We start from the raw sequence: 26,236 nt of genomic DNA on the forward strand, positions 1-26,236 counted from the left end.
AGTTTAATCTCCCAAATATCCAATAGCCTGCGCTTTTCTCAATATTGAAGAATTTATTTCAAAAAGAACAATTGTATAATCAAATTTTGGCTCTGAAGCTGAGACAACTAACATTAATAATGAAAGTATCTTGAAAACCGATTTTGAGATAAGTCCTCTTGAGGCATTGTTAGTTGCAAAAACGATTGGTTTCATAAGTAACTACTAGATATAAGTCAATGAGAGATGGGTTTTACTCAAACTTCGAAACTCCTTTTTCTCATTTATTATCCAGTGAGGAATTCTGGAAATGGAACTGGAAAATCAAAAGAAATTTCGAAGATACATTTACATTGGCCAAAAATTTGGAAAAAAGAGGAAGGTTAAATCAAAAGAAAAAGAAATAAATTACTCATGACGAAGAGAAAAAAAATACTTAAAAAGATTTAAAAAAAAGCTTAAAAAATATGAGGAAAAGATTAAACAAAAAAATGATCGAATTATAATAATAATAAAAACATCATCAGATTACACAATGATAAACATTCATAATTTAGAACGGACTATTAAACTGTGAGAAAAAAATGAAAAACATTTTTTTAAAATTATGTATTCAAACATATTTTACTTTCCATTCCATGACTGAAAAAAAAGTAAAATTTTCCACATTAACTATGGTTATATGTCGTAATTCCAAGAAAAATCTTGTTTTTAGACATTTGTGTGGCCTATGGATTCCTAACGAGCATCAAACATTATTAAAATTAAGTGTTCATTCTCTGGAAAATTTAGTGTTTATTCACTGGTAAGAACTGTTCCTTCACTTGGTCATCTTACTACTTATTATTTAAACCACCAAAAGCTTAAAACAATATTATGTAAGTTATCTAACTTTTTTTTACATAATTTGCATTTAATAACAAATATGTCGAAACCATCATTTAGCTAATATTACAAATTTTGAAATTTTTATGAATTTTTTTTAAAGGCAAGCTAAGCTTAAGTGTTCCTTCATTGTTTAGTTTACCCTATAAGATGTTGAGAAATTTGCGATGTTGTGAGAGATGTTTAAAAATGTTGACTACGTCTTTTTATTAATATTTATAAAATATATATTCAAGAAATTGATAAATATATTATTCCAAATCTATGCATACGTATGTATATTATTGAAATTGTATCAGTTATTGAAAAACAAAATAAAAAAAAAGAAAAAATAATCACATTAAATAAGCACAATCTGGTGTATTCTATCAGAAGCACGCTTTTTTAAAACTAGACATTTGTTGAATAAAGTGTTTTTTATTCAAAATTCTTTACTAAATTGCAAATAAATTATTAAATGACTAAAAAAGAAACATCGTATTTTATAGTGTGAAAGAAATAAAAATAAAAAGATTAGCAAACGATTATTAGCGAAAAAAATATGAATGAAATTTTACGCTACGTGCGCGAAGTCAAGTTTCTCCCAAGTTTATCACATTTTAATATTAATCGCCCCAATTGGTTATTTCTTTATTGTCGCCAAATTATTTTTTTCAAAATAATTAATTTTAATTTTTCTCAGCTTCTAATAAATAAAAACAGTTGAAACTTTAGATTTTTCAATTGAAAAATATGTAGATTAATATGGTATAAAAAAATTCATACCTTATAATTTAATATTTTTTCATCATCACTTTAATTAAATAATAAAAAATAATAAATAATTATTAAAAATTATTTTTTGCATGAAATTATCTTTGGGTAAATGAGTTTTATAAGTGGGTGCGATTTTTCTTGAATTGCTTCATTAGTTTTGAAAATATGACTGAAAACGCAAAAAGCGAAATTAACATTAAGGGGTACGAACTTTGAATCGCTCTCCTGACCAAACTATGGGGACCACATTTCCCAGATTGCGGCTACCCCCTATATTTTGAAGATAAGAAATCCAAATATGTAAAAAAAAATGCATGTTTAATCAGAGAAAGTACGTTTTTGTGTCTGATTTCGTAATTTAATTAATAGTTAGCACTAATTAATTAGCATATTTGAGGTCACCCCCAGGAACCATTAAGATTGACACTTAGTTCGTGAAAATCTGATCATTAGAACGAAAGTTATTCAGGGTGATTCGTTTTTTTTTTTTTGCGGACTGTACAAAGAACAAAAAAAAAAAACACCTTTGTATACCAAAAAAGCTTATCAAAATGCATTTTTAAGGTTGCATTTTTCAATGTTTATAAATTACTTTTGACTCTCCTTTTAAGTTACATATGACTCTTTTATATTATGCTTTGACTCTCTTTTATGTCACATTTACATATGATTACAATAAGTATTAGATAATAAATGAAATAATTAATCTACAAACCTAGATTTGCCTGAAGTTTTCCAAATTCATTTTGTTTTATTTGACCATCACGCAACTTGTCCTAAAAACCAAAGTAACATACTTAGTTGATAATATTGAATACTTTTTAAAGATTGAAACACACATATATTTAATAAGAATGAAAGAAAAATATAATAATAAATTCAAATAAAATATTCTTAAGAAAAATATATCTTGTTTACAGTGAAAACAAAACTAAGGATTCCAAATTAAAATTAAAAGAATTTTATAGAATTAGTTATTTAGCATGATTTACATAAAGTAAAGTAATGATCACTCTTTAATTGCAATATATATTCATTATTATTTTATTTAATAATAGCCGTTATAAAATAATCGAGATTTTTCGGTTCGATGTCAGAGGTTGGAAAATGAAGTCTGAAATAGAGGACATCTTGCAAAATGCAGCAGAGTTGCAGATGAGAAAGCAATAATCTCACCGAACCCAGCTCAGTAGACGCACATACGGACTCGCAAGTGTTTCATCAAACATGTCAAATGATTGGCGCTTTCATATGGTACGACGAAATGAATTATGAAAATGTTGAATAGAACAATGTGAAAAGCATGCTTTTGCATGATACGTGGCGAAAATGACCATGGTAACAAAAAAAATATCATTTTTGAAAAGGAAAACTTAAGCACTTTTTAAAAACACCCAATGAAAAAAGCACCTTTAAAGGCTTTTAAATAACGAAAATCAAAAATAAGCACCTTTAAGACTTTTTAAAAACTCTACGCACCATGTCAATATAATTCCGTTTTATCTCATTATTGAATTATACAAATGTGCTTTCAAAACAATATAAAAGCTTTTAAATGCTTTTAAACACATCAGATTGAAATATAATTCCTCGATATATATCATAGAATATTTTTTTTTTTTAAATTATAGTTTTGTAGCGTTACTGGAAATCAGACTTGGCGACATATTTCAATAAATAAGAGAACTTATGTTCTTGGAAAAGAAAAACTATATGATGTTGCAAGAGCATTGGATTTGATCAGAAAACTAAAAATGGCGCGTCTTATGCTGACATGCTCTTAACAAGCAAATGCGAAATAAAGAATTTTTACTTTTGTTTCAATGTAGAAGTAAACAGGAAAGAATATTTTCTTTCACCAGTTTCTTTAATTGCAGATGGAAAGATATACATGTCACAATTTTTAAATACTTTTTATTTGTTAATTGATTATTATTGTTAATAAGAAAGCAAGCAAAAAGGAGGTAGCGTAACGTTTCAAGAATTGCCGATATTGATATACGTTCGGGCTGGGATCTTGGGATCCATTTGACGTGCACTTTGATGCAAACTGACTTTCTCCATGGGGATAATGGTTTTGTTCTTAACTTACAAGACAGTACAGGATTTCTTTGTAACAGACAGCCTAAGGGAAAAACTAGGTTATGTTCACCAACCTAGCTGAAGTCTTCGTACATTTATGAGACTCCATCTTATTTTGCATTGGAGAAAAATTCCTCCTTTCTTTTTTCATATCATGGCAATAGAGTGAAAAGTTATTTTTCACAAATTATTTTTTATATTTTATATTCTACTATCCTTTGAGTGTGGATAACTTTCAACATATGCTACTATTTTATTCTTCGATATTGCAAATGGCTAGTACAATATAAACATTTAAACAGAAGATGAAGAAAGAAGTAAAAGCATGGAATAAATCAATAGCGAAATGGAGGGTCATTAATTTTGTGGGTAAGCTTTGGGTGCATGGTAGTAAACCTAAACTAGCATTTTCCACTGGCTGTATGAAGATTACCTATTGTGAAAAAATGATAAAAACCCTTTTACAGAGAATTGGTAGCCAAAGTTGAATTTTTCAGCACTCTGTCTATCGTGCAAAAAGTACATAAGAATAGTGTTTAAATAATAGGGTGTATGCCATAGTTTCAATCACTTAAAAAACATGAAGAGGTATCGTAAAGAATCCTGCACTCCACATACACCAACCACAGTGCTGACATAAAATATCCTCAGTGGTAGACGGATCATGGGTTAGAGTCCCCTTGCTATCAGGCTAACCATGAGAGTTCTTCATGGTTTTCCTCTCTGTGTAACGCAAATACGGCTTAATTCCATCAAGCAGGCAAATTTCTCCCACTATTTGGTCCAGGAGTTTTCTTGTCTTCTGGATTGGGTTCAAAATTAGAAGTCTGCAGAGTTGAACATTAGTAATCATAAACCCTAAATTAGGTCGGCTGTTCAACGACGGTTATAAAATAAAATAAAGGGTATCCTTGCTAGGGCTGTATATGCCAGGCAGTTTCCCACTGTGGTAGATTTCCCACTGTGGTAGACTGCCATCTTTGAAACCTAGAATAATATTAACGCTACTATCCGAGGGATTGGTAAATTTTATGCAACATCATTTCAAGTCATATACAAATATATTGACCATAGACAATAGTGGTTATATTTCAGCCAAACGTTTTATATATTCTGAAAATATCTATATATTCTTAAAAATTAATATATTCTTAAAAATTCCATTTTTCCTGCCCTGAAGGTTTAAAAAGTGAGTTAATCAATGTAAATAAGTAGTTGTAAACGAGTTTTTTTAGTGCATATGTTTTTCTCACATTGGTTTGCTACCTGTCCAGTTACGGCAAAAAATCAAGGTAGCTTTATTTCAAAGGGACACACCTAATATAAATTTGATAAAAAAAAACATGATAAAAAATGTTAAATATGGGATATAATGAGGGTAAATAAAACTCAAAATAATTAAGTTATAACAGTTAAAATCTGTAATCATGGCAAATCAACAACAGTGTGGTAAATCAGAATTTTTAATATGTTAGAGATATCAAAGAAACATTTTCACTGAAATTCACTCTCTGCCTACTATTTGAAAAAAAAAGCAAAAATATAGTGTACACAAGAGATTTTATAAGTTGAGATTTCTTTTACAAATACATAGAGGTAAATTGATAAATTAGAAATTTTAGGAAAAAAAATTTAAACACTTAAAAGACAAAAGTTAAAATATTTACGCAGAATATTGCAAACAATATCTAAATCCCTTTATACTTACATGCAAAGGTTTCAATTTACTTTCAATATTTTGAATGGTATCTTTACATGCAGATAGTCTGGTTTCAGTTTTCTCTAATTCTTTTTGATACTAAATAAGAAAGATAACAGATAAAACATTAATTTCCTACCAGTGGGAAAAGAAAAATTCTTAAGATTTTTATTGATACTTTCTCATGCTTTTAGATAAGTAATTATACAGTAGAAAACCAGTTAACCAGGATGGTCAAGACCATCGATATCCCGGATGTCTGAATTTCCCGGTGTTCTGGATCGGACAAAAGTGTCGTTAATCGATGTTTTATGAAACCAAAATTACAAGGAAAAAGTGAAACACATTTTAAAATAAGAAAAAAATGAAAAGATCTCCTAAATTAAAAAAAAATGGTAGAAAAATAACATTTAAAAGGATAAAAACATTTGAAAGTTTAGACAAGAAAAACAAGTTTAAAAAATACAAAATTCGCATATTTATTTTTTGATAATAAATAAAATCCCAAAATTAACTAATACAGTAGGGAACCGATTATCCGGAACGATCGGGACCATCGCTATTCCGGATAACTGATTTTTCCAGTTTTCTGAATCGATACAAAAAGCCGTTTTTTTATTGTTAAACCCAACTAAAAAAAAATAAAAATAGTTGGAAATAATCTTAAAAAGAAGAAAAAACGATGAAGTAATACACTAATGATTATTTCCAAAATGATGGTAAGGTAAACATCTTTCAAATAAGAAAGAAAAATCTTAAAATCTTATGAGGAAAGAAGCATTTTTTTTAAAAAAACGTCGGGAAATTCGTTCCGGTTTTTGGTTTTCTGATTTCCAGATAACGGGTTCTGTACTATATAAAATAAAACCAATAGTTAAAAAACGCAATATATTTCATATCTAATTATATGGGGCGGGGGGGGGACAATGAAAGGAAAACTTATTAATATAGATAATAACACTTGAAAATTATCGAACGGAAAATCTGAAAAAGGCACTAACATAAATATTAAAACCTGGAACAAGGCAGATCAATTATAAGATCAACGGAATTAAAAAAAAAAAAAAAAAAAAACTTAATGATAAAATATATGAATAAAAAGAATTTATTGAGTAAGAAATTTATCTTAAAAAGGAAAAAAAAAAAAAAAACTCAAGAATCAAGAAAAACAGAATCAATATTTAAAAGAAGAAAACTGCTATCAGCTTCATAAAATAATCGTCTGCTTTTATTAACAAATAATTATATGCCTAAATTAATAAACAATCTTCTCCTTTTATTTCATTTTTTATAAAAAGTCTATTTTTAACAAAAGCAGATGTGATTCCACATCAAGAAAAACTTGCTAATGATACCACATTTCTAAAAAATCAGAATTTATTCAACAAAAAAATATCTTGTTTTATTAATCCATGTCAAATAGATGAATATAACTGGTGATTAAAAAACGTTTTGTCCGCATTATCCGAAATAATAAAACAATTCATCATAATAAATCAGGGATAACAAAAGCTGAGCAACTAAAATGGATTTAAAATAAATCTCACATGTCAATACTCTTAGCCAGAAGTTTCAAGTTCCTTAACTCAGACATTCATTGATATGCGATTGCAATGCATTTTCCCCACCCCCTCGAAAATCAAAGAGAAAACGAAATCAGCATGCCACTCCTTTAAGTTTGATTGACAGCAGCTTATCAGAAAAACAACTGATGCACAAAAGAAAATAAAACATTTGTCACTTTCTGGATCTAACGACCTTCAAGGTCAGGGGAAAAATTAAAGTTTCTCTGGGCAAATGAGAAGAATTCCCCCCTTTCCCTCTACTCAACTTCAAGGATGAGTCAAATTTCAGCTTTTTTTAATAATCGTTATACTTCAAAATAGCAGGAAAACCAAGCAAAATTCTTTCCAGTTTTCTGTATACTGGATAAATGGTTCTCTACTGTAGTTTCATAACTATTAAATCTAACATAAGACATTAGATATGATATACGTATCGTTAAAAAAATAAAAATTTGTAAAAGGCAAAAACAAAACAAAAACACTCAAGCCTCCTGTCTAAGAGGGATAATCTTAAAATAACGTAATATAAATAAATAAAAAAAGCTGTAATAGCCTAAAAACTTGCTCATTAAATTTAATAATTTTATCAGCAAGTTTTCATGCTTTCAGTCCATCTTTCATCAGTAGTGAATCATTAGATTTCGATGGCATTTTTGGTTATTTCCTTTGTTTATTAACTCTTTATGTTTATAGTTTTTTGGCTTCATTCTTTGACAAGGTTTCTGAATATATATATTAAAAACAGTGAACATGAAACACTCTATATCAGGGGTGGCGAACCTTTATACACCAATGTGCCATTTTTTCTAAAAAAATTGCTTAATGAGGCCATAGACGTGCCGTCAAATAATTTTGACTTCGTGATTATTGGGAAAATAATAATACTAAATTACTATCAACTCAAAACTCTTTATTTACATTGAAAAAAAAAAAAAACATTTTGCAATATCTCAGTTATACACGTAATTCAACTTTAATATCAGTGTGACTTCTGTTGTTGCAGATTAGATGATCAATAACTTATATTAGGTTGTAAGATGTTAGTTTAAGCAGGACTGTTGATTTTTTTTTGCTAGTTATTTACTGTTAGCTTGTTTTTTACGATTATTAATTGTTTTTTCAGCATTAATTTTTAATTTTTTTATTAATAATTGTTTATTATTTTGTTTGTTTTTTGTGAATTTTAATTTAATTGTTGCATATGCTTCATAGTGTAATAACAATTCATAGTGTAAAAACAATTGTGATCGGTGGAGTGCCCAAAATATTGTGTCGCGTGCCATAAATGGCATGTGTGCCATTGCATTGGTTCGCCATCCCTGCTCTATATCAATCGTCGCCAAATTGTTTTTTTCTTCAATGAACTAAGACTTAAGTAAAAATTAATGTGATTACAAAAGCAGCCACGGGTCATTTTTGTAAGACGTATGCACCTCCTAAAATAAAATAATAGAACGATTAAACAACTGCAAATTCGCTGTACGTTTTAAACTGCATCCATTTACGTGTTAATTATGTTTTGAAATTCTTCATATGTTGATTTTAAAATTCAAAACCAATGCTGTTCAATTATATTTTTTATTCTTCTACCAGAAAGTAAAAGTATCTGTTTTAGTTATTAATAAACAAGAAATATAAAATAAAATTTTTTTTTAGTCAATTCCTACTTAGTCAACAAAGAAAAATTCCAATCAGAAAATTCCATTTCATTTTTTGCTCATCCCTATTTAATTAATGAATTAATAATTGAAAAAACTGTATTAAAATCAAGTGGCGTGTATTACAGGTTCAAAAAAATGCATTTGAACTTGAGTGGATGAATAAAAAGTATTTTATTAACGATTGAATATTTGAACAACATATAGGGAGAGTGTGAACTAATAGTAGGAATTGAAAGAAGAACTGTATTAACATCAAGTGTCATCCACTACAAGTATAAACAGAAATGTATTTGAACTTGAGTGGATGAATAAAAAGTATTTTATTAACGATTGAATATTTGAACAAGATATAGGGAGAGTGTGAACTAATAGTAGGAATTGAAAGAAGAACTGTATTAACATCAAGTGTCATCCACTACAAGTATAAACAGAAATGTATTTGAACTTGAGTGGATGAATAAAAAGTATTTTATTAACGATTGAATATTTGAACAAGATATAGGGAGAGTGTGAACTAATAGTAGGAATTGAAAGAAGAACTGTATTAACATCAAGTGTCATCCACTACAAGTATAAACAGAAATGTATTTGAACTTGAGTGGATGAATAAAAAGTATTTTATTAACGATTGAATATTTGAACAAGATATAGGGAGAGTGTGAACTAATAGTAGGAATTGAAAGAAGAACTGTATTAACATCAAGTGTCATCCACTACAAGTATAAACAGAAATGTATTTGAACTTGAGTGGATGAATAAAAAGTATTTTATTAACGATTGAATATTTGAACAAGATATAGGGAGAGTGTGAACTAATAGTAGGAATTGAAAGAAGAACTGTATTAACATCAAGTGTCATCCACTACAAGTATAAACAGAAATGTATTTGAACTTGAGTGGATGAATAAAAAGTATTTTATTAACGATTGAATATTTGAACAAGATATAGGGAGAGTGTGAACTAATAGTAGGAATTGAAAGAAGAACTGTATTAACATCAAGTGTCATCCACTACAAGTATAAACAGAAATGTATTTGAACTTGAGTGGATGAATAAAAAGTATTTTATTAACGATTGAATATTTGAACAAGATATAGGGAGAGTGTGAACTAATAGTAGGAATTGAAAGAAGAACTGTATTAACATCAAGTGTCATCCACTACAAGTATAAACAGAAATGTATTTGAACTTGAGTGGATGAATAAAAAGTATTTCATTAACGATTGAATATTTGAACAAGATATAGGGAGAGTGTGAACTAATAGTAGGAATTGAAAGAAGAACTGTATTAACATCAAGTGTCATCCACTACAAGTATAAACAGAAATGTATTTGAACTTGAGTGGATGAATAAAAAGTATTTTATTAACGATTGAATATTTGAACAAGATATAGGGAGAGTGTGAACTAATAGTAGGAATTGAAAGAAGAACTGTATTAACATCAAGTGTCATCCACTACAAGTATAAACAGAAATGTATTTGAACTTGAGTGGATGAATAAAAAGTATTTTATTAACGATTGAATATTTGAACAAGATATAGGGAGAGTGTGAACTAATAGTAGGAATTGAAAGAAGAACTGTATTAACATCAAGTGTCATCCACTACAAGTATAAACAGAAATGTATTTGAACTTGAGTGGATGAATAAAAAGTATTTTATTAACGATTGAATATTTGAACAAGATATAGGGAGAGTGTGAAGTAATAGTAGGAATTGAAAGAAGAACTGTATTAACATCAAGTGTCATCCACTACAAGTATAAACAGAAATGTATTTGAACTTGAGTGGATGAATAAAAAGTATTTTATTAACGATTGAATATTTGAACAAGATATAGGGAGAGTGTGAACTAATAGTAGGAATTGAAAGAAGAACTGTATTAACATCAAGTGTCATCCACTACAAGTATAAACAGAAATGTATTTGAACTTGAGTGGATGAATAAAAAGTATTTTATTAACGATTGAATATTTGAACAAGATATAGGGAGAGTGTGAACTAATAGTAGGAATTGAAAGAAGAACTGTATTAACATCAAGTGTCATCCACTACAAGTATAAACAGAAATGTATTTGAACTTGAGTGGATGAATAAAAAGTATTTTATTAACGATTGAATATTTGAACAAGATATAGGGAGAGTGTGAACTAATAGTAGGAATTGAAAGAAGAACTGTATTAACATCAAGTGTCATCCACTACAAGTATAAACAGAAATGTATTTGAACTTGAGTGGATGAATAAAAAGTATTTTATTAACGATTGAATATTTGAACAAGATATAGGGAGAGTGTGAACTAATAGTAGGAATTGAAAGAAGAACTGTATTAACATCAAGTGTCATCCACTACAAGTATAAACAGAAATGTATTTGAACTTGAGTGGATGAATAAAAAGTATTTTATTAACGATTGAATATTTGAACAAGATATAGGGAGAGTGTGAACTAATAGTAGGAATTGAAAGAAGAACTGTATTAACATCAAGTGTCATCCACTACAAGTATAAACAGAAATGTATTTGAACTTGAGTGGATGAATAAAAAGTATTTCATTATCGATTGAATATTTGAACAAGATATAGGGAGAGTGTGAACTAATAGTAGGAATTGAAAGAAGAACTGTATTAACATCAAGTGTCATCCACTACAAGTATAAACAGAAATGTATTTGAACTTGAGTGGATGAATAAAAAGTATTTTATTAACGATTGAATATTTGAACAAGATATAGGGAGAGTGTGAACTAATAGTAGGAATTGAAAGAAGAACTGTATTAACATCAAGTGTCATCCACTACAAGTATAAACAGAAATGTATTTGAACTTGAGTGGATGAATAAAAAGTATTTTATTAACGATTGAATATTTGAACAAGATATAGGGAGAGTGTGAACTAATAGTAGGAATTGAAAGAAGAACTGTATTAACATCAAGTGTCATCCACTACAAGTATAAACAGAAATGTATTTGAACTTGAGTGGATGAATAAAAAGTATTTTATTAACGATTGAATATTTGAACAAGATATAGGGAGAGTGTGAACTAATAGTAGGAATTGAAAGAAGAACTGTATTAACATCAAGTGTCATCCACTACAAGTATAAACAGAAATGTATTTGAACTTGAGTGGATGAATAAAAAGTATTTTATTAACGATTGAATATTTGAACAAGATATAGGGAGAGTGTGAACTAATAGTAGGAATTGAAAGAAGAACTGTATTAACATCAAGTGTCATCCACTACAAGTATAAACAGAAATGTATTTGAACTTGAGTGGATGAATAAAAAGTATTTTATTAACGATTGAATATTTGAACAAGATATAGGGAGAGTGTGAACTAATAGTAGGAATTGAAAGAAGAACTGTATTAACATCAAGTGTCATCCACTACAAGTATAAACAGAAATGTATTTGAACTTGAGTGGATGAATAAAAAGTATTTCATTATCGATTGAATATTTGAACAAGATATAGGGAGAGTGTGAACTAATAGTAGGAATTGAAAGAAGAACTGTATTAACATCAAGTGTCATCCACTACAAGTATAAACAGAAATGTATTTGAACTTGAGTGGATGAATAAAAAGTATTTTATTAACGATTGAATATTTGAACAAGATATAGGGAGAGTGTGAACTAATAGTAGGAATTGAAAGAAGAACTGTATTAACATCAAGTGTCATCCACTACAAGTATAAACAGAAATGTATTTGAACTTGAGTGGATGAATAAAAAGTATTTTATTAACGATTGAATATTTGAACAAGATATAGGGAGAGTGTGAACTAATAGTAGGAATTGAAAGAAGAACTGTATTAACATCAAGTGTCATCCACTACAAGTATAAACAGAAATGTATTTGAACTTGAGTGGATGAATAAAAAGTATTTTATTAACGATTGAATATTTGAACAAGATATAGGGAGAGTGTGAACTAATAGTAGGAATTGAAAGAAGAACTGTATTAACATCAAGTGTCATCCACTACAAGTATAAACAGAAATGTATTTGAACTTGAGTGGATGAATAAAAAGTATTTTATTAACAATTGAAAATTTGAACAAGATATAGGGAAAGTTTGAACTAATAGTAGGAATTGAAAAAAGCTGCAACAGCCATATTAATCAATTACAAATTTAATAAAACATTAAATGTGCATTCACAGTGATTATTATTGACAGATTTGAATTATTTATTCATATTTTGTTCATATTTTTAAGAAACTAGATAGACATTTCTAAAAGTTATAAAAAAAAATGCAACGAGACAGCTTATAGAGTTGCCTATGTCATAAATTACTTAATAAGTAAAAATAGTATTTCAAACTAATTAAAAAAAATACTTTAATTATTGACACTTACTTCATCTGCTTTGCGCTTGTTACTTTGTAATGACCCAACTTCTGTTTCATATATTTTAATATCACTCATCTAGAATAAAAAGGAAAAAATAAAAACAATGTTAACAGTAACAATGTATAATAATAAAAACAATAAAATAATAATTAGTACTAATTTAGCTATTTGAAATGAATATCAGTAAATTAAATTTAAAAATATCACACATAAATATATGATAATAAAAGTGTGGTAGTATGTATAAGTGGTAAGTTTGATAACATAAATATATGATAATATATAATATAGTGGGAAATGATGGTTTTTTAAAAGATAAAAATAATGACAAAAGAACATTTTTAAAAAGATGAAACAGTAGCACTTTATTCTTTCATCTTAAAAAGGCTCTTTCATAAGGCTCTTTCATCTTAAAAAATGCTGAATTTTACAAAATAGCAAGTTTCTATAATTTGTAAGTTTCTAAATTCTGCTCATCTATAACAGGCACTAGTTATGCAAAAAATGAAAATAGTGCAAAATTTCAATAAGGCAATCCAGGTTTTTGAAAAATAAAAACAAAGTGCATACTTAATTTCTGATAGAAAATTTTCCCTTATTAACCAGAACATTAATTTTAAAAAATAATACAACACGATACATTATTTACGAAAATATGATATTAGTCAACAAAAAATACCAATGAAATCTTAAAAGCGTGAAAAACTAAATCATATGCTAATATTAATACAAAATTATTATTGTACTTACATACAGTATGCATCATACAATATTATAGTGCATATAAATACATCTAAAATCAAACTATTGAGTTAAAATAATTCCCAACTTTTTAAAATATTTCAAACAAAATAGTGCTAAGCATTAACCACCTGCAATGTAAAGAAAATGATTAACTTTTAATTTTAGTTCAAAACATAAAATTCATTAAAGTAATAATTGCAGAATAAAAAATTTTTTTAAACACTTCATATCTTTATCATTCCTTCTCATGCATTAGAAAATTATATGAATGGGTTTAAGAAAGGAATTAAGATTTTTTGTCTAAAAAATTTAAGAATAAAAAATTTCTGGTAAAAAAGTTAATTTCCCTGGTTTACCGGGTTCTCCAGGTTTTACTTAAGACACATGAAGAGAATAGTAGAAGAGCTGGCTCAGTGATAAATTAGTGAATTTGAGTAAATGAGCATTAAAGTTTATTTTTATGGGTATATTATACAGTAGGGAACCGATTATCCGGAACGATCGGGACTCAATAAAATATTCAAAATATAGGAAGAGAACATTGATGTTCATTAAGAGTTATTAATTACACAGATAAACACATACATGTAAATTAAGCAAAATAATGTAATCAAGTATTTAACTTAAATTATAAATAAAAATAAAATTTTGTTATAAAAATTGACTACAACATAAAAATAAAAAAAGTATAATCATTACTTTAGACATTCTGATTTTTCTTATCTCTTCTAAAGCTTTAATATAACGAGTTGCAGCAAAAATTTCATCAAACTTCTGCTTTAAGGCTCTACCTTCACTCAAGGGCCTGCAAACATAAAATAACTAAAGTAATGTGTTAAATAATATCCCATGCTATAAAATAGCAGAATAACTAATATATAGAAAAACTTCTGCTTTAAGGCTCTACCTTCACTCAAGGGCCTGCAAACATAAAATAACTAAATTAATGTGTTAAATAATATCCCATGCTATAAAATAGCAGAATAACTAATATATAGAAAAACAGGTCTACAAATCAAATACGTATTGTCCCCTTAATATTTAGAATACTATAGTGTAAAATCTTGATAGCTAAAAAATATTGTAGTATTGTAACTGGAGGTTAATAAAATTTAATATTTTTTTTTCGATAAAATCTGAAAATCAAAATATTATGAAACTACTTGTTCTCAAATATTTGCCCTGGTTTGCAAAAATAGCAAATTTTTATACAACTCTGAAAAAAAAACATTTTAATTACAGTAGCAGTCATTCACACAAAGTTTTTTAAAAATATATATGCTTCACATTTTGTTTAGATAACTATTTAATGAAATAATAACTGTAAATTGTTAACCTTCAGAGAAAACTTTTACATACAAATGAAATCTGCCAACTTCACCGGCATTTAAGACTGAAAGTTTTTGTGAATATATATAATTGTAGTAGCATTTGAAGAACAACAACATTTAAATAACTCAAGCAAATAATGCAAGACCTGATAAACATGATAGGTGTTGTGTGCTATGAAAATTATAAAACCACTTAGCTTACTAAACGGATATTTTTTAAAAAACTATAACATTGTGCTGACTTAAACATTTTTGAATTCGCAGTTCTTCAAACATTTTAATCTGAAAAACTAAATGTTTCCTAATTAACTTAAGGTTCTTAAACTCTCTAAGTCCCTTGCTTAAAGTACAATGAAGTTTTCATTCTTCCTATTACTTTACGATTAAAGAATGGGGGGGGGGGAACTGTTTTCCAACATAGGAAAGTCGGTAAGTGAAAGTTCAGAAAAAGCCAAAAATAACACTTAGAAGGGTTATTGAAGTTTGTTATTGTAATTTATAAAATAAAAAAAAATTCATAATTAACATCTTTTTATAAGCTTTTAAGCTTATAAAAAAATCAGATAAAAAGAGTTGTAATTAAAATAAACCTTCATATTTCAAGATACGAATAAGAGGGAAAATACACACTTAATGGTGTGATATAGGTAGAAGATTTATTATTTTCCTATTTAGATATTTTACAGAATTTCAATTAAAAGAGATGGTTTCTAAACATTTTAGATATATCATTTACAAAGTTCATATTTTATAATTAAACCTTACCAATTTGATTCTTCTTGATGACAAAAAATTACGTGATTCAGGATTGCTTTTGAAACTCCTAATGCACCAATCATCTAAAAAGGAAAAGAAAATAATGTTACGTCACTTTAAAAAAAAGGGGGGATTTCTATGATTGTTTTTTAAATTAGCAGCCATTTAATAAAAGCATAAACCTATCTACAAAGTTTAGAGAATTCTTTGTAAACAAATAGCAAAAAAAAACTTTCAATAACAATAAAAACAAAAAACAATAGCTTGCAATGTTTTTTCAGTTTGTGTAAAGTATGTAATTGTGACACAAAGTGAGAAACCCTGAAAATTTTATGTGGAAGAAATTGATATCAAGACATCAATTTATATATTAAGAACGAATATAATTTTTTTTTAACTAGCAACTAAATTACTTTAATTATGAAGAATATCACACCTTTATAGTAACTATTCAAGAAAAAACTAACTTCTTACAAGGCCATCGGATACCCTCATACTATTTATATAAGGATTTTATCAAAGTGATAAAAACACCTGTTATAGACAGCTTTTGTAATACTCTTCTAAAAAAAATACAAAAATTTAAAAAATCTTTTGGTTCCACTTGATGAATGAACTGAATTTAATGATTTTAAATCCATATTTGTAAGGAATGTCTTTAAGAGAGTTTTAATTTGCAAATTTGTCGTGGCAGGAATTTCTACGATGGCTTCGGCAGAATACTGAGGCATTTTCTAAACTCTGCAAATATTTAGAAATGCTACAATTTGTCAAAAATTTCATTGCTTTTTTATTTTTTTCACTTACATGGTAATATCAAATGATACTTTTCCGAAGCTTCAAAATTGATTAAGTGTAATTTATAAGAGATATACGAAAAAAGTTTAGAAATCGACCATATTCTGACACATAAGGTGGTCTTCTATTCCTCGGATTATAAATTAATACAGATACTATGCCTCTTCAACTCTAAAATAGACACATAATGGGTGATGAATAAATAAACTTTAAAAAAAAAAAACTGTATAACCCAATCTATAATATTTAACTACATAAAAGCTTTGAACAAACTTGATAACACAGTAAAGACACATCAAAAAGGAATACAACAAGACAGACAAAATATTTTTATACCTTTAAAAATATTTGATTTGGAAAGAAAAAAAAAATTTAATACCTCAGCATCTATATCAGCACATTTGGAGCTCAATTGAATTTTCTGTAATAAGAAAAAAGATATTGAATAATTAATTTCAATAAAAAAATATCAAAAATTTATGGAAAAGTTTAACAATTTTTTTAAAATAAAAATAGCGTTTTCTACAAAAAAAAAGGAGAGAATGAAACTACAGCAAAGCTTTTGCAGTAATAACTACACAATAATCAAAATTATAAGCATAAGTAAATTACTTGACTTGAAGACTTAAATATCAACAACTAAAAGCCTTCACTGTTTATCATGTAAGTCAAATCTATGAAAGAACTTTACGAATCAATCAAATTATTCTCAGTAAAATTCAATGCAAGAGATAGGCAATAGTAAAGAAACATGGCTATTTTAACTGTATAGAAGCAGCCTCTCTCTTATTAGCAAAAAAAAATTTAAAGTAAGTAATGAAAGCTTTAAGAAACAGGTCATCCCTCACCTACGCCAAAATTTGTATGTATATCAAAATGAGAAAAGCAAATAACTTTTTTCAAGGAAAAAATATCTTTTATATATATATATATATATATACACTATTTGGAAGAAAGTGATGGGACACGACATTATAACGACATAAACCCATATTTATTAAAATTAATAGGAGGTAGGGCTTCCTTTGGCTGCGATCACAGCTGCAACCCTTTTGGGCATGCTTTCCACTAAATTAGCCATAGTGGCAAGAGGAATTTCCTTCCAAATGTTTAACAGGAAGTTCCATAGTTCATGCTTGCTTTTGGGGAGTGGGGTGCAGGTCCTCAACCTACGGTCCAATTCGTCCCAGAGATGTTCAATTGGGTTAAGATCAGGGCTCTTCGCAGACCACTCCATGCGTTTAACGTTGTTGATCACATACCAATCAAGAGTACTCCTTGCAACATGGGATCTTGCGTTGTCGTCTTGATACAAGCAATCATCCATACCGTACATTGCCCACAAGGTAGGAAGGACATGATTGTCAAGAATATCACAGTATCCAGCGGCATTTATCAAACCATCAACCTTCACCTGTGGGCCAGCCCCATACCAGGAGATACAGGCCCATACCATCAATCCTCCTCAACTAAATTTTACAGTTGGGATGACACACTCGGGCAAAAGGCGTTCTCTTGGTAAACGCAATACCCAAACATGCCCATTGGATCGGAAAAGGGTAAATCGTGACTCGTCACTCCAAAGGATGCGTTTTCAGTCATCAAGTGTCCAAGTACGGTGTTCTTTGACCCATCGATGGCACGCTCCCTTGTTGGTTTTCGTAATCAAAGGCTTATGAGCCGCCGAACGTCCAGTGTAACCTATCTTATGGGCCTCAATACGAAGAGTCTTGGTTGAAAAGGCCACACCTGTGGCTTGTCTAAACTCATTAGCGATGTTATCCATGGATGTTTGACGGTTACTTCGAATCTCCCTGCCGAGCACTCGCCGGTCCCTGCTGGTGAGAACTGTAGGTCGTCCACTTCGGGGTTTGTTCTGACAGTGTCCCTCAGTCTTGTAGCGACACAAAACATGTGAAACAGTTGATTTTGAGCAATTACGGAGACGGGATATCTCCCTAATTGACACATTGGCAAGATGTAATCCAACTAACACACTTTTCTCGAACTCAGACAACTCTTTCCGTGGCGGCATCTTGACAAAAACAAATCTAGTCGACTCCACAGAGTATTTATAGGATATGGCTGACACGTGATACCTATTATTGCGCATGTGTCAGCTGTATTGTCGACTTTTCTACTTTTCGAGGGGTGTCCCGTCACTTTCTTCCAGATAGTGTATATATATACAGTACAGAACCTCTTATCCAGGAATCGAAAAACCAGAAAACTGGGACAAAATTAGCTAAATTTTCCTGCCATTTATAAAAAAATAGAAAAAAATTTCTTAAGGTTTTAGGATTTTTCTTTATGTTTCAAATGATGTTTACTTTACCATTATTTTAGAAATAATCAACAATTCCCTACACTGTCAAGAGAAGAGTCTTGTACTAAATATCATCAATTCCCTTCCTCACACCCCACATAGTTGTTTCTTTTCAATCATAGCTCAGTGAGAAAGTGTGACTTATTGAACACCTGTTTTCTTATCATCTGGCCCTTAAGCAAGGGGAGTTATTCAATTTTTTGATCATTTTATATTAAGTCTGCATATATTTTAATTTCATTTTTTTTCTTTCCCTTTTATCTTATTAAACTTATGTGTATTATTTTATCGTTTTTTCTTCTTTTCGAAATTATTTCTAAGTAAAAATTTTTTTTTTATTTATTTTTTTTTTTTTTTTTAGTTTGACAATTAAAGAAAGGCGTTTTGCAGTGACTCGGAAAACTGGAAGAATCAGTTATACGGAATAGCGATAGTCCCGGATAATCGGTTCTCTACTGTATGTATATATATATATATATATGCATATACACAAGGGTCTACAAACAAGCACCAACACCATGGCATGCAAAAAATCATATCTGGCATACAATATTTCAGTGAGATTTAATACGAAAATAAAAAAATATTACACTACTTTCCCTTCCTTAACACAATAGCTCCTCAAAATTGATCTTGGCTCTTAGAAATACAGCACTTTTGTAGACTCCTGTATACTTATTTTAACAAGGATATTTTGAAGCTTGCACAAATTTATTATATGAACTTTAACTATTTAGAACAAAAGAATATGAATTAAGTACTAGTAATATCAATGAAACAAAAAAATTTTGATTAAGTATTTCCTTTTTTTTTTTAAATGAATTTTTTAATATTATTTGCCAATTTTAGCTGACATTTATTTTGCATGGTTAAAAAATTTCAATTCCAAGCTTTCCAATTGAAAAAAAAATGGTGAAGTTAATGTAAAAATAAAATGTTACAAAATTAAATTTAACAACTGCGTGTAACAAACTTTCATTAATTAACAGTAGAACTCATTTGGGTATTTCATGGTTTGGAACCTGTTAACTCAAATATTTCAAGTTTTATGTCTACTAATGAATTATAAGCCTTCAATTAAAAATAAGTCAACAAAAAAAAACTTAATACCTACTTCGCCATTAGGAGTAAAACGAGTTATTGTGCCTTCCAGTGTTTTCATTGTCAACCTCTTGAGCTAGATAAAAATTTGAAAAAAATTGGTAAAAATAGTTCAAATAATATTTAAAAAAGAATCTATAAAAAAGATAATTTTTATAGAATTTACCATATAAAACCAAAATGTTAATTAATAAAAAGTAACAATGCTTTGGAGAAGGACTTTTGTAAATCAAAATACAAATAATGAAGAAAAAAAAAACACAGAAAGAAGTGTAAGATTATTCTAACATATATTTTAAGACTTCTATAATTTTAGCAAATCTAATATGTTTATAAATTATATAAAAAAAATTTTTTTTAATTATTTTAATTAATTTATATTTAATTTTTTTTCAATTATTTTAAATATACTTTTTAAATAATTTTATTTCTATAATAATTTATACATATCTATAATAATAATTTAGATATTTCTATAATGATATATAATTTATAAATTAGTAATGTTTAAAACTTAAATAGAAGTAAAGCAACAGTAAAGACCTGAACTCCCAAAAAGAAAGAAATATTAAGAAAGACACTTCGTCCTTAGAATGAAAAACGAACAAAGACAGTTAGGTTTTGGCAGCATTACATTGTATGTTTGGTTTGTGTGATCAGTTATTTGTATTTTGATTGGTATTTTTAAAAATAAATGTTCCACTTAAAAATTTCTAGGGCAACTTTTACATAATTTGTAAAATTATTTTACCCTATAAATAATTTAAAATTCTTTTTGACTTCATAAATGATATCAGGGTGCGTAGCCAAATCTTTGAATCAAAAATAAGCACTTTTTAAAAACTTTTCAAGCACTTTACAAAAATTTTCAAGCACTCAAAAAATTCATATTCAATCAATGATATTATTGAAAAACAAAAACTTTTTATAAACAGTTTTAGCATTAAAAAAAACACATAAAGAAACGGGCGTAAATCGAAACAATCAGTACTTTCCCACATCACCGAGTGAATTCAACTTGACCCTGAACTCAGAACAAAAGTACCCTTACCCCCTACGTCAAAAAAAGTGTTAGAAGTAAAATAAAATAAACAAGAACAAAAAGGGTTTCGGTTTCAAGAGTGCGCGAATGTGCAAGTCATAACGTGGGTACGACATGAAGTTCGCGTGAATGATTGCGTAGCAAACTCCCCATTTTTCGTAAAATGCATGGGATCCACCAGATATCACTGAAGGGAAGAAAAAAAATTATTCGGAAAAAAGCATTTTTTAAAAACGCCAGCTGAAAAAAGCACCTTTAAAAGCTTTTAAAAACGAAATCCCCAAAAAAGCACCTTTAAGTACTTTTTACAAACGCTATGCACCCTGGATATTAATAACAAACAAATCTCTGTGTAGTAATTTTTATTTAAATTTAATTTATTAACCATTTTTTGAACAAAAAAAATATTTAATAGAGACATGTAAATAGGTCAGTGAAAATGTACAAGGAAAGACTAATATAATCTTTTATATACTTGTCCTTTTGACAAGTGACTAAATTTTCTTAATTTCTACCCCTATCTTCAAATTCCTTGTTAAGCAAATTTAATTTTGTGAATAATTAATTTGACTTTTCTTAGATTTTATAAGCATTGTTAGAAATACAAAGTTATTAATAAAAATATTGTGCACATGTATTGTGTACATTTTAGATTTTCAAATCCATGACTTTTCATGACTGGTAATTCCAAGAATTGTTCATAACTTAACAAAGCTACTAATTTCTCTGGCAAAAACACATCAATTAATTTAAAAAAGCATTATAATAACACTAATTGAAATGATAGGTATAACCAAAGCTGTTATACTCTGCACCTTTATATTTATAGATTTTAAATTTAAAAAACAGAGTAAAGAAAGAGTTGAAGCAATAAAATAGCTAAAAAAAAATAAAATACAAAAAAAAAAAAAAATATTTTGCAGAATTATATTCTAAAGTTTCTTGTTCATCTGAAAGGAAAGAAATACTAGTGACTTTTTTGTTCTCATTTCAGAATAAGAAAAATTCACCAATGAATGGCTTGCTTCAGCTAGAATTTTAAATTGATAAAATAAAAAATAAAAATAATAAATAAATTTAAAAAAATTCTGAAATCACAGAAGTTTGAAAGATAATTCACTCCAGGAATGTTCTTTCTTTCACCCTGTGTGGAAATAATATTTATAAAAAAATAACAAAAAAATTTAAAATTTGCTTTTTTTAAAACATAAATTCAGAAGCAAAATGACTTAAAGAAAAACTTAAAATGAAACCTACGGCTTGAGACACCATTATAGATCGAGTGACTATGACCTTCTGTCCAACAACATCTCGGAATTGAAGTTTAACCTGACCTTTTACTTCATGTTCACCAGCAAGCTGTAAAAAAAAAATAAATAACTTATTACTATAATTAAAATAAAATACTGAAATAGCCTTTATTTATAGCAGTGAAATATAGCTCACTTTTGGATCATGAACAAAAGAACCTCCTCTATCACTGTTTGGTGGAGCTTCACCAGTAGTTACGTAACGTAGGCATTCAATGATGGTCTAAACAAAAAAAGTTACGCAAATAAAAGCATTACTAAAGATTTATTAAAACATAAAACAATATTATAAATAATACTACAAACATGTAATAATTTTAAAATTTAATTTTTTCTTATCAGAGGTAAAAAAAATACAGATTGTAGATAAATCAGAATTTACAGGTTTTGGATATATACAGTTGAACTTGCTTATCTCGAACCTCTTTATCACGAAAACCTCTACTATATCTCAAATTTCTAAATTCCCTACATTTACTATCTAAAATCAATGTATTTTCCATGTTTATGTCGAACATCTTTTATCAAAACTTCCGTTTCTCGAATTTCTAATAATATAGCACGAATGTCCAAGCAACATAACTTTCTTTATCAGTAGAACTTGCAGACTGAGATGAATTTTGTGAATCCACAGGAAGTAGATATGAACAGGTTGGAGATGCTTCTTGGAATTTCGATCACTGTCCCTGCACTTCGTTAACTTGAAAAGAATACAATGATTCAGGCAGGAAGTGAGGGGTTGATAAGTAGGACGGAGTGACCACCAGGGGTTAGCTTTTCAGCATACATAAGAAAGCTAGGAATAGAAAATTCATTTTCACCTCAAAATTTCAGCCAATGGATCAAAGAATAATTAGGAGTTTCAAAGTGAATTATAGAAAACAGTTTGTACGCAAACTTGTAGATCCCATCGATGAAAAAAGCTCTCTTCCAAAAATAAATGTGTTCGATGCCATCAGCATGACAGTTCTGCTTGGAGAAATGTGTCTCTAAAAATTATCCAAAATGGTTTTTAAATGGCTGGTTTTAAAAATAGCTGTGAACAGGGCTAAAAAAAACTCAGAAATTGTACCCGTTCCTGAGGACGGCTTGTCCAACAATGCACCAGTCTTCCTTTGAAGCTAACCCGTTACACCATGGAAATTCTTATTTACAAATCTCTAGAAATGGTCGCTTTTTCTTCTCTTTGTCGTAAATTTGATGACGATTTTCATTTTTTTTCAATAACGTCAGATGGACCACTCTTTTCTGTAATAGTTTTCACCTTTTTAATGGTATCGTTTCCGATTCCGCTACCAAAATAATTACTAATGCTTCGATGCCGTTTAAACTTTTTGTCGTAAATATGCCGAGAACGGTAATGCAAGCGGAGTCGGGAATTTGTTTTCGCTTTTTCAGAAGTAGGAAAGGGAGACAAGAACTTTCGAGAAGACGAGTGACTTAGAGGAGTAACGCGAGGAGCGGCGAGCCAGGATTTGAAGGCCCTAATTGGAGGCAACAAGGAGAAGTCAACAGTGGAACAGAGCTGGACGGAACTTGAACAGAAGAATTGTTAATTCCTTCGTTAGAAGTCCAAATGCACATGCACAGAGCCACTTTTCTTTTGTTCACCAATTACGTGAGAACGCGCATTTGGTCTGACGAAGGAATTAACAGGATTTCTAGATTAGAGGGTCATTTTAGAAGTGAGACGCTAGACTCCTGTAAGATAACAAAAATTGAAAATGTATCACGAACATTAACGGGAAAGTGGCCATCCGCTCGGACAGGCGGTTTTTCGAGTCCTGCCTGTGAAGATGATGAACAAGAGGTTGAAGGCATCAGTAATGAAGAAGAAACTGTTGAAAATACAGTGCCTGATTAGCAAGAATGAAATGCAATAAAATCGGGATTTAATGTTGAAATTGATTTTGAAGATTTTTACAAGTGGACAACTGCCTGGTAACATGCGGAACGTTGACAGATGCGAAAATCATAAATAATGTTAAAGGAATATCACATGAAAGAGTTGAAAATCATATTAATGAACCAGGAGTGAGAGCAAAAGAAACAGAAAAAGCTGTAGAACTCTTACAAACTTTTCTTGAATCCTAAGAAAATGGAAGAATTTACCCCGACCCGCCCTTATTTAGGGCATACGGGTAAATGTTTATTAAAATCCAAAAAAAAAATATCCAGAGAACAGTAGAAACATAAATTACATAAAATACACATCAGACATGGCAACAGCCCATGAACATGGCGGGCGTAGAACAGCTAAAATCATGTAAGGTGCTAAACATTAAAACAGCAATATATTAAAAGTGTCAATTAAAAGAATAATTTAAAAGAGCAATTTAAAAGATACACGTGCAAAAATTACAAGAGAACAATATTGTAAAACAATTAAAAGCATTACTATTAAAACCAATTAAATAGTACAAAAGTAAATAACAATAAAATTGGAGCAAGTAAAAGAAGAATAGTTTATAAAAGACATAGTAAAAAAAATGAGACACCCAAGCTGGAAGGAACAAGTTCCGAGACATTAAAGACCGTCCCCCAATACATCCTCTAAAGTTTGTTTAATAATCTTTTTTATGATATTTCTACAAGTCAGGTTAGCATAGCATTGATGTTGGCCAATATTATTAAAGTTATTGCCCCGGATTGTCTGGAATTGAGAACAATTTATTAACAAGTGATCAATAGATTGATATTCACCACAGTAATTGCATTCTGGAGTTTTGTGGAATAATTTATATTGGTGTTCTCCAAACACTCCGTGGCCTGTTAAAAATTGATTGAGATAGAAGTTTGCTTGTAGTCTATTTAATTTCGGGTCTTTAAAAAATTTGAATGTCTGTCTCCCTTTCTCGGAACTCCGCCATTCCAGCCCCCAGCGCTTCATGCTATATAATTTAACCTGAGTTTTAATTTGGGCGATGGAGCTTGGGACCTCAAGGGCAACCCGGCAGAGATCGGTGGCTTTCTTAGCTGCTCGATCCGCCTCCTCGTTGCCTTGAGTACCTATATGAAATCCTAAGAAAATATCGACTATGGGGAGATTTGCTGCTCTTTCTAACCTTAAAAGAATTATCGAAACAAAGGTTATCTTTAAAAAGTATGTATCTTTAAAAGTATCTTTAAATGTATGTTACATTTTTTTTACGTAAATAGATGTATGTGGTATAATTAATTTACTGAAATGCCAGTATTTTTCTAAGAACAATTAATGCACTTTTAATAGAATTTCTTAATTAAATGTAATTTTTTTATAGTACCAGTATAACTCGAAACCTCTTTATCTCAAATTTTTTGCATTTCCCGTGAGATTTGGGATAAACAGGTCTGACTGTATCATGTTTTTACAGTTTTAAATTTGGATAAAACATACACAAGAAGAACCTAAATAATTACATTTATTTGGTATAAATACTGTTCGTGATATTTTAAATATCATATTGCATATAACGACAAATATTAAATTTCCAATTTTCTTGTATTTAACATACATTTAAAAAAAATATCTTAAAAAAAAGATGTGAATTATCTATAGTTGGAAGTTATCTATGCTGCATAGAAGAAAAACTTTTACTTCTATGCAGCATACTTCTATGCATTCTAATTACAGAAAAAGAACTTTAAATATTCAAATAATTATCTAGAAACAATCATTTTCTTACATAGAAAAACAAGTATTTTTCTTCCTTGTAAGCAAGTAAAATTTCATTAGTGAGTTAAACTCACAGTTTTAAAATTTGATACAAAAATGTATTTATTTATTTTACTACAATAAATTATAAAATTAAACAATAAAACTAATTAAAGTATTATCAAGTAAGCATTGATATACTATT

The 26,236-nt window shown here is 28.9% G+C and overlaps 1 protein-coding gene across 3 annotated transcripts in view; it reads right to left on the bottom strand.

The window, feature by feature from the left end:
* rad50 (DNA repair protein rad50) overlaps positions 1-26,236 on the bottom strand; it is a 104,459-nt gene that overhangs the window by 48,181 nt on the left and 30,042 nt on the right. For all 3 annotated transcript variants that reach the window (XM_087169343.1, XM_087169344.1, XM_087169342.1), the window contains 9 exons: positions 22,534-22,620; positions 22,345-22,446; positions 20,059-20,121; positions 16,998-17,039; positions 15,830-15,903; positions 14,433-14,538; positions 12,996-13,064; positions 5,411-5,500; positions 2,336-2,396 (listed from right to left, as the gene is read on the bottom strand). In XM_087169343.1, coding sequence (XP_087025469.1) covers positions 2,336-2,396; positions 5,411-5,500; positions 12,996-13,064; positions 14,433-14,538; positions 15,830-15,903; positions 16,998-17,039; positions 20,059-20,121; positions 22,345-22,446; positions 22,534-22,620 — 694 coding nt within the window. The remainder of the gene's footprint in view (positions 1-2,335; positions 2,397-5,410; positions 5,501-12,995; positions 13,065-14,432; positions 14,539-15,829; positions 15,904-16,997; positions 17,040-20,058; positions 20,122-22,344; positions 22,447-22,533; positions 22,621-26,236) is intronic.

This window comes from Parasteatoda tepidariorum, chromosome 8, assembly GCF_982258835.1.
Source record: "Parasteatoda tepidariorum strain Cologne lab strain chromosome 8, Ptep-v5.0, whole genome shotgun sequence".
NCBI lineage: Eukaryota > Metazoa > Arthropoda > Arachnida > Araneae > Theridiidae > Parasteatoda > Parasteatoda tepidariorum.